Source organism: Quercus suber, unplaced genomic scaffold (genome assembly GCF_002906115.3).
Source record: "Quercus suber isolate HL8 unplaced genomic scaffold, Cork oak 2.0 scaffold_872, whole genome shotgun sequence".
Lineage (NCBI taxonomy): Eukaryota > Viridiplantae > Streptophyta > Magnoliopsida > Fagales > Fagaceae > Quercus > Quercus suber.
The window spans coordinates 229,292-238,460 of record NW_027070302.1 but is presented as its reverse complement, the minus strand read 5'-3'; the positions used below and the strand labels follow the sequence as shown (position 1 = coordinate 238,460).

At 33.2% G+C, this 9,169-nt stretch overlaps 1 protein-coding gene across 1 annotated transcript; it reads left to right on the top strand.

Moving 5' to 3' along the window:
* Positions 1–340: 340 nt before the first annotated feature.
* On the top strand, positions 341–8,564 carry LOC112018546 (cysteine-rich receptor-like protein kinase 25). The gene is given in 7 exon segments (XM_065767981.1): positions 341–1,246; positions 5,087–5,318; positions 5,617–5,738; positions 7,141–7,351; positions 7,453–7,690; positions 7,776–7,926; positions 8,021–8,564. Coding segments are annotated over 7 exon segments (2,130 nt in total). The 5' UTR covers positions 341–355; the 3' UTR covers positions 8,306–8,564.
* The last annotated feature ends 605 nt before the right edge of the window (positions 8,565–9,169 follow it).

The following is a 9,169-nucleotide window of genomic DNA, read 5'->3' as shown; positions in this document are numbered from 1 at the left end:
ACCAAGGCAGTCGTCCCTAATAATTACTTCATTTATTAAAGTTGCCTTTTTGACTTATTGGCTTGTCACTTGCTTAAAGTAGCCTTCTCATGCTAATAGACATTTGCAAATCTCCACTTCGTATCCTTGGAAGTTTGGGGCATTTGGTAAGAGATTTTTAGTAACGTTATTCGTATTTTTTAAAAATACGTGTAGGTGAAAAAGCGTGTAAAAATACATGTAATGTTATTTAAACACTGAAAACTGTTGTTTTAACAATGGTAACAAACAGGCCCGAAGTCTAAAAATACCTAAATTTGAAATCTGTCAGAAACTATTTACATAATTGAGGAGAGAAAGAGATTGATTGATCAAAATGACCTCCTTCAATCCCTTCTCTCTTTCCATAGTCTTTCTTTCCATGCTTTGCTTCCTCAGCCTAACTGCTCATGCTGCTGACCTAGTTCTTCTCAACACCGTATGTGAAAACACCACTTTCAACCCCAATAGCATCTACCAATCCAATCTCAACTCCCACCTTTCTTCTTTCTCCTCCAACGCCAACCTCGAATTCTACGCCACCACCAAGGGCCAAAACGCCTCCAACTCTGTCTATGGCCTCTCCAACTGTCGCGGTGATGTTACCCCCTCAAGTCTGCCAAGAATGCGTGGAAGTATTGTGAAAGAGCTAACCAACAAGTTTTCAAGAGAAAAATTCGCCGTGATATGGTATGATGAGTGCATTTTGCACTACTCCAACTGGTCTTTCTTAATTACCGTCGATGAAAGACCAATGTTCGGTTTGTTAAACACCCAAAATGTTATAGGTATGAACAACCAGAACCAGGACAAGTTTAATTAGTTACTGAATGTGTTGATGATTGCATTTTTGACCGAGTTTGCAAGGGAAATCTTGGACGGTCGAATCAGTGCTATGAAGTTTGGGACAAAGCAAATGAATATATCTGTGTTGCAAACACTATACAACCTTTTACAGTGTACACCGAACTTGTCCAATGTTGATTGCTATAGTTGTCCTTTGGACACTATAAATCTTGTTCCTTGGTGTTGTAGTGGAAAGCAAGGGGGCATAATTTATTTTGCCAGTTGCAATATTAGGTACAAATCGTACCCACTCTACCAAATGGTTGCAACGACGCCCTTGCCTCCAACTCCAGATTTTGTTAGTGGACCAAAAGGTGTTAGGTGTTTAGGAACTAATGTATTAGAACTTCAATATGTATTATGTTGGCAAACCATGATCAAAACATAGAGTCTAGATTTAGACTTGCTCAAAGTGTGATTTTACGTAAAATTGGAATCGAGTGGTGGCAGGATTTATTGGTCAAAATCTGCAAGGCTTGATTGATAAAAAATTAGACTTGCTCAATCGAATCCTGTGCTGGTTTAATTTTCTGCAAAAATTCCAATTCAGCCCAAGCCCATATGACGTGTAGGGTTAAGTATTTTACTTCAAGTATAAAAGGAAAAACCCTAGCTACGTTTTAGATATCTTTGATGAGTTGTGTGTTGAATTTTCTGTGAAATCTAGAGGTGTTTACCTTAATACACACACAAAGAGTTGTCAAGATTAAGATTCACGTCAAGAACTTGATGATCTCTTCAGTTGCTACATAAAGAACTTTAAAGAATATCTTAAACCTTTGAGTGGAGTCTCAAAGTCACTAGTAGAAGAACTTGTGGTTGCTACAGATCAAGGAAAGAAGTAGTCCGTGGACTTGAAGCTGTCACGTGGTCATGGTAGTAAGTTTTCAACACGAGGTAGCAATAGGATGTTAGTGGTCTAAGTTCTATTGTAAAAACTTCAATTCTTTCATAGTGGATCTGTTTTTTTACCTTGAAGATAGCTAGGTTAAATCCTCTCCAGGTTTTTTATCAGTTAGATTTTCCTGGGTTTTCATATCGTGGTGTTCTTTATTTTTTCCCATTATTTGCATGATATGATATTTTTGTGTTAACCTAGATCTGAATAATTTATCTAAGACACGTGGCTAAATAACTAGGTTGAACAACTTGTTAAGGAGTCTAAAAACGTACAAAAGGTACACAAGCACCCCATTTTAGTTGACTGCTTTTCATTCTTGATTATTACTTTTTTAGTCGTATGTAAAACTGTGCAAATCAGTTTATGTGCAACATGCTTAATCCATTACTTAATGGTTAATTTTACTGTTACAAATTTGCATGTGAGGAACATTTTCATGGCATACTTTATAAATCTTTCTTTAAGTTTTATTATTTGATGAATATAAGGTATTATTTTATCAAAACTCACTGAACAAAACACAGACCACAAAAGAGACATGTACAGCCCAAAACTCACAATATAAAGAAAAGGAAAATATTTATTGCACACAAATTGTTTTACACAATTTTAAACATATCTAAAAAAATAATTGAAATTGTGACTTAAAGTCATGATCTAGGAAGTACATACATGGGTATGACAGTGTGACACAAAAAATTTCTGAAAATTTATAACATAAAATGACTAACACAACACGAGTATAATGCAGGTACGACACCCTAAATGAAGTGTCCGTGCTTCCTAGGTCACGACTTTCACCTTGGAAATTATTTTAGTAGTTCTTTGGGTAGTGTGTGTATTCACAATTTCAAAATGAAACCATGATTTTGGATTATTGTATTCACCTTTCTAAAGAGTTAAATTTGCTAGCTATAGACCTATAGTGATAGCTAGCAATTGGGCTAGAGATATGGAAGACAAAAAGATTATTATTGGTTTTGTATTCTATATGGGTAATACCGTTTTTACATGGACTATTAAGAAGCAACCAATTGTGACATTTTGCACTTGTGAAGCTAAATATGATTAAGTGTACTTCTAGTGTTTGTCATACGATTTGCATTAGAATTTTATTAAACGAGTTGCATATACCTCAAGAAAAATCTACAAAGATATTCGTGGACAACAAGTCAACACTAGTTCATGCTTAAAATCCATTCCTTCATGACCCAAGCACTCACAATGATACAAGACATCATTTGATTCGAGAATGTATTACAAGAAAAGAACTTCAACTTGAGTTCACGAAGTAACATGATCAGGTTGCATATATAATCACCAAACCAATCAAGTATGATGTATTTTACAAGCTACGAGCCTTACTTAAGGTGACTAGAAAAACAAATTTAACGGGAGACAGTAGATGTTAAACTTGTTTAATTAATTTTTCATTAATATTATAAGTTTTTTGTATATTAAATAATATTTGAATAAATGCAAGTGAATGACTTTCTTGAAGTTAATTATGTGGAGAATTCTGAATGTGGGGAGTTTATGAAGTAAATAAATGGTGGAGATTTTTGATGTAAAGCAATAAATATAATGAAGGTTAAGAGAGTGCATGGAGGCTATATAAAGCTACGCCTTCATCAATTTGTATGTAACAATGAAAGAATTTAAATAAAAGACATGAAGTGTGTTCTCTACCTCTTTCCTCTTCATGCATTTTGTGTGCTTTGTGAGTGCGAGTCCCTTTCGTTGAGTTAGTGTGTGAGGTTCACTAACTTCGACAAATATTAGAATTAGAATTGAGTGGGATGGGGTGGGTAAGAATGTTAGGATTTATGCCCTAAAAATCCAATTTATTAGTATGTTATAAATAATTAAATTGTTTAATTATATGAGACTATTTGTGAATAAACTAATTGGACATTATCATAGTCCTTGGGATGCATTGTATGTGATTTAGTTACAGAATATATAAATCACAAGTTCTTATAAACTCAAAAAATATAGTTCATAGTCGGTGATGAAATTGGGTGTTTCATCTGCGAAAACTATAACATATCAACTAAGATGGTTTGTCTTGATCATAGAAGTAAAGACTTCTAGTTGATGTGTTGATGTGTCTTAAGTGTATAAAACACATTGAATTGGACCGCTATGAGATTAATTATTTAATTAACAACTGTCACCTGAGTAATAAATCTCACGATCATGAAATGTAAGTTACTTTCATATATCAGGAGTGAGATCTAATTTAATGGTCAAAACCTCAGTATGTTGGATAACTGCACGTAGTGTTGAAGGAACACATATTTTCAAAATGGAATCCATAATTTCTTTATATAGAGACATGAAATATTCCCTTGAGATAAGTTTAATGGGAATTGATTATTCAAAGCCAGCTACTTTAGTAAAAAGTTACTAGAGTTAATATTTAATAAAATTAGATTTCATAAATATGAATAACTAAAAGATTAAACTAGGGACTCAAAGAATAAAATAATTGTTTACAAAGTGACAGTTTATTATGACTTTGTTCACTATGGATATTTCATGGAGAGGTCAAATTATATCATATTAGAATCTTGGGATATAATTTATTAATAAGGCCTAGGGTGCAATTATATTTCCATAGTGGTACTTGTTATATAATTAATGGTAACTATGGGCTTATCAAGAGTTGACAGATAAGCCCAAAACCCATTTCATCTTAAGCCACACACTAAAGCCCAATTGGGCTAGCCCAAAAGGCTAATTCAATTAGATAATCAGTTGTTTATTTAATAAGAGTTATTAAATAAAATAACTGCTCAGGCAGTTAAAAAGGTATATATGATTAAAAGAATAAAAAATAGTTTTCTCTGTAGTATCTTCAAAATACACTTTAACAAAAAAGGAAAATCAACGTACTTAAAAACTGATTGAGAAACCACTTATCTTGAGCACTATGTGGAATTAAGATGAAGATTGAAGGTTTTCTCAAGCCGTATTTTTGAATTCCACTGTATCAAGGTACGCTTTCTGTTTTTTGTTCAAAAATTCAAAATTATATGTTATCTCTCATGAATGAAGTAGATCTTTATGCTGCTTCCACTGCTTATTTTGTATGAGATGCAAATTTGTGTTTTCCAACAAAAGATTGGGGTTCAAGTCTCCGGGGAGAACTTTATACACATATACACTTAGATTAAATTAAAGTAGAATTTTTATCTTATATAAATAAATAAATAAAGGTGAGTAACTAATATAAGACTCGAGTATACCAGCCAAACCAGTATGTTCTAATGGTACTTTACCCTCATCTATACTGATCAGACGTATATAATTGATTAGGCAGCACTTCTTGTAACTGACTATTACCTGTTGTCAATAAAACATGATATTGTTTTTGCAGGAAAAGGAAAAATCTCATCGGTAATTATTATCGCCATTGTTGTTACAATTGCTGCCTCTGTGGTGCTAGTCATTCTGGCCTACTGTTTCCTCGGGAGGAGAGTGAGAAAGAAGTCTGATGCTATAAACGAAGAGAGTCCCAAGCAATCTGATGGTCTCCTTAATTATCATGGTATGCTAATGCAAGTGGATTTGTGTTCATACGATCATAACACAAACTCCGCATTTTCAAAATTATATGTGAAGGAATCCTTTCATTATGGATGTGTTAAGCGGCACTTGAAAAACTATATAAATTAGAAATTGTAAATTGCTCTCTATTTGTAGGTTAAACTTCTAGGATCGTTGGTAATTTGTCAGAAAATGATAAAGAATATATTGATTATCTATAAACTCCCACCTCATCATATCTGCAAATATTGCTCTTTGCAATTTATCTCTCTTACGTTTATTTATTTTTGGATATTTAGCTGCAAGTGAAATATCGGCTGTAGAATCCTTGCAATTTGATATTGTGACAATTGAAGCCGCCACAAACAAATTCTCAGATGACAACAAGATTGGTGAAGGTGGATTTGGAAAAGTTTACAAGGTATATATAATAGAAATTCATTTCTCGTGTTTTTTTATAACTCAAAATAAGCATAGATAGAAAATTTATTGCATATAAATGTAAATTTTTTTAGAAATTTAAAAGCTTTTTAAAAATTATACGAAGTAAACTATTCTAGAGCCAATTTAAGCGTTGGACACATCATCAATGTTAATCTCACCATTTCCTTACTGAAAAGCTATGTTGCACGGACACGGCATTTTTGGCCCAGCACCTGTGTGGACATGGGTACAGGTAAGACACGCCCAAAATCCGTGTCCGGAAGTGTCTCTTTTAAAATAAAATAAAATTCCAACACAGCTCCGGTGGACACGACAGTTCTAAAAAGAAAAAGAAAAAGAAAGCTTAGAATTTGCTTGCCTCTTTTGTGATTGACGCCTCATAGCCCACACACACTCCACCTTCAAGCTTCAGTCCTCACTCCTTCGCTTCTGTGCTGAGATTGGTGGCCGTCATAGGGCGTACATTAGCGACCATGAAACCTCTCTAATGACCCCAAAGCATCTCTCCCTCCGCCGTTTCCCTCTTTCCTTCTTCAAGTATCGTGTTATTTGACTCTTTATTTTTTTCTTTTCTTTTTTTTCTTTTTTTTGCTTTGGATTTACACTTATCTTCTGCCTACTGTGTGTGTAGGTATAGTATTTTATTTTTATTTTCTTTTTGTTTGGTTTGTTGATTTTATCTGCCTTATACAGTTAACACGTGTTTTTTTTGTTTTTTTTTTAATTATTTTATATTTATGTTTTTAGTTTGATGATGAATGTAGTCTATTTAAACTTTTGGCTTGTACCTTAAACAACATTTTATGGGTGTTATTGTACTACTTTTGGTGTTAATTTACTTATTTCTTGTTCTTACTTAATTTAAATTCTATACATAAACATATTTTATGTCTAAAAATATTTTAAAAATATACCTAAATATAAATATTAATTAATTAATTAATTGTCATAGTCCTGCTCTGTCATACTCTTGTTTTTCAAAAATTACCATACCCCCATATTCGTACCTGTATAATACTCGTACTCATATTCGTGTCCATGCACATAGCTGAAAAGTACACTTTAAACACCCTAGTGATTAACAATGCAAGAATAATGAATTTAAACAATTAAGACTAACCATGAACACAATATTGACAAATAATAAAAATACCGAAGAAAAACCTTTCAAATGAAAAAACCACTACAAGGAAAAAAATCAATCCTATCGAAAAACACTATAAGAGGAACGATTACATAGCTTGCAACTTACAAAATCTTTGTCCTGTCTAAACCTATGCAACCTTTGCAAACTCCTAGTTTGCCTTCCTACCATGATATTCCCACACCGACTAACAACTTTGTCCTCAATTTGTTTGTTTGGTGGTTATTTTATTCAGGGAGTGCTACTTGACCAGAAGAAAGTAGCAGTTAAAAGGCTCTCAACAAAGTCATTACAAGGCTTAGAGGAATTCAAAAATGAGATCATACTTATTGCAAAACTTCAGCACAAAAATCTTGTGAGGTTATTGGGATTTGGCATAGAGGGAGAGGAAAAACTGCTTGTATACGAGTTCATGCCCAACAAAAGCCTTGATATTTTTATTTTTGGTTTGTTTCGTCCTACATTTTGTTCCATAAGCTTGTTAATATTTTGCTACAATTCACATTTATTCATGATGTCGTAACTTAACATTAATATTGAATTTCAGATTCAAAAAGGCGCTCGCAACTTAATTGGAAGACTTACTATAACATTATTAGTGGGATTGCTAGAGGACTTCTATATCTTCATGAGGACTCCAGGCTTAAAATCATTCACAGGGACTTGAAGCCTAGCAATGTGTTGTTGGACCATGACATGGTTGCAAAAATATCGGATTTTGGAATGGCAAGGATCTTTTCTGAAAACCAAAATATAGCTAACACCAAAAGAGTTGTAGGAACATAGTAAGTCGCTTCTTCCTATATCTTTCTCTCCTTTTTGGTTCTAATAATAATAATAATAATAATAATAATGTTTGTATACAAATAGCGGGTACATGGCTCCAGAATATGCAATGGAAGGAGTATTTTCTGTGAAGTCAGATGTCTTCAGCTTTGGTGTAATCTTGCTTGAGATTATTAGTGGGAAAAAGAATAGTGGCTTTTACCTTACCGAACATGCTCAAACACTCCTTGCATATGTATGTTAACTTTTTTTCTCCATGAATTAGAATTAGACATTAAAATATGGATTGCATATATGAAATATAACTCTATTAGAAATCTAATTGATAGGCATGGAGATTGTGGTGTGAAGATAAAGTGTTAGAGTTCGTGGACAGCTTCTTGATGGAATCATGTTCGACATCAGAAATTGTAAAGTGCATACATATCGGACTTTTGTGTGTGCAAGAAGATCCACAAGATAGACTCACCATGTCAACTGTGGTAGCACTTCTAGGAAGTGATTCAATAGCCCTTCCTAAACCAAAACACCCTGCATTTTCTGTGGCTAAATTTATTCAGATGGATGAAATCTCTGTAAATGAGCTTAGTTTTTCTAGTATTGTACCACAATGAACACGTACAACTGTATAAGATTGGCACTGGGTTTTGCATAATGGTGAACTTAATATTGTAGACTAAATTTCTATAAAATAGGAATAGGATACGTATTGGGAAGGAAGGTCCAGTTAATTGAGTAAATGATTATGTTGTACAAAGTTATTAGATAAGATTGTATGTTGTGAAAAAATAATTTCCCAATTTTCATTTACAAGAGTTATGTAATAAAAGTGATTTTTTGGGGTGATTTTCCGAGACGGGAGTTATGAACTAAGGGACCTTTGTACAAAATAAATATGAGACTTGGACATATCTCATTGATGGGCCTGCAGGATGACTTGGATAGTCCAGAATTTGGATTTAACAAAAAATACTCGGTATCGTTTCCTAAATAGATCTCATAGGAATGTGCTTGTAGCCCTATTGGCACCTACTATTCTCTTCGGTTTTTGTGTTGTGCGATTCCTTCCTTCCAAATTTTAAACCATAAAAATCATGACATGTGAGTGCTATTTTCTTCGGTCAAATCCTATAAGGGAATCACATTTTGGATTCTTGAATTATTTACGATAAAGAAGATAATTAAGAATATAAACCTATTGTTTAAGTGAATTGAAAAATATTTAAATTATTTTCACTAATTTAAGCATACAATTATCTTTTATAATTTGATTACATGTAAGTAAAATTGACTTTATATCTTTTTTCTTGCTCTAATTTAATTGTTGCCAAAACAACTCATTTTAAGTAAAAATGTCATCTTTCGAAATCAATTGTTTATTGTATAAATTAAATAAAAATAATAATTGTGGGGATAAGGGCCCGGCCTTGGGCTCTGTCCGAGGACGTTGATTGGTCCGAGGACAGATAAACAATAAT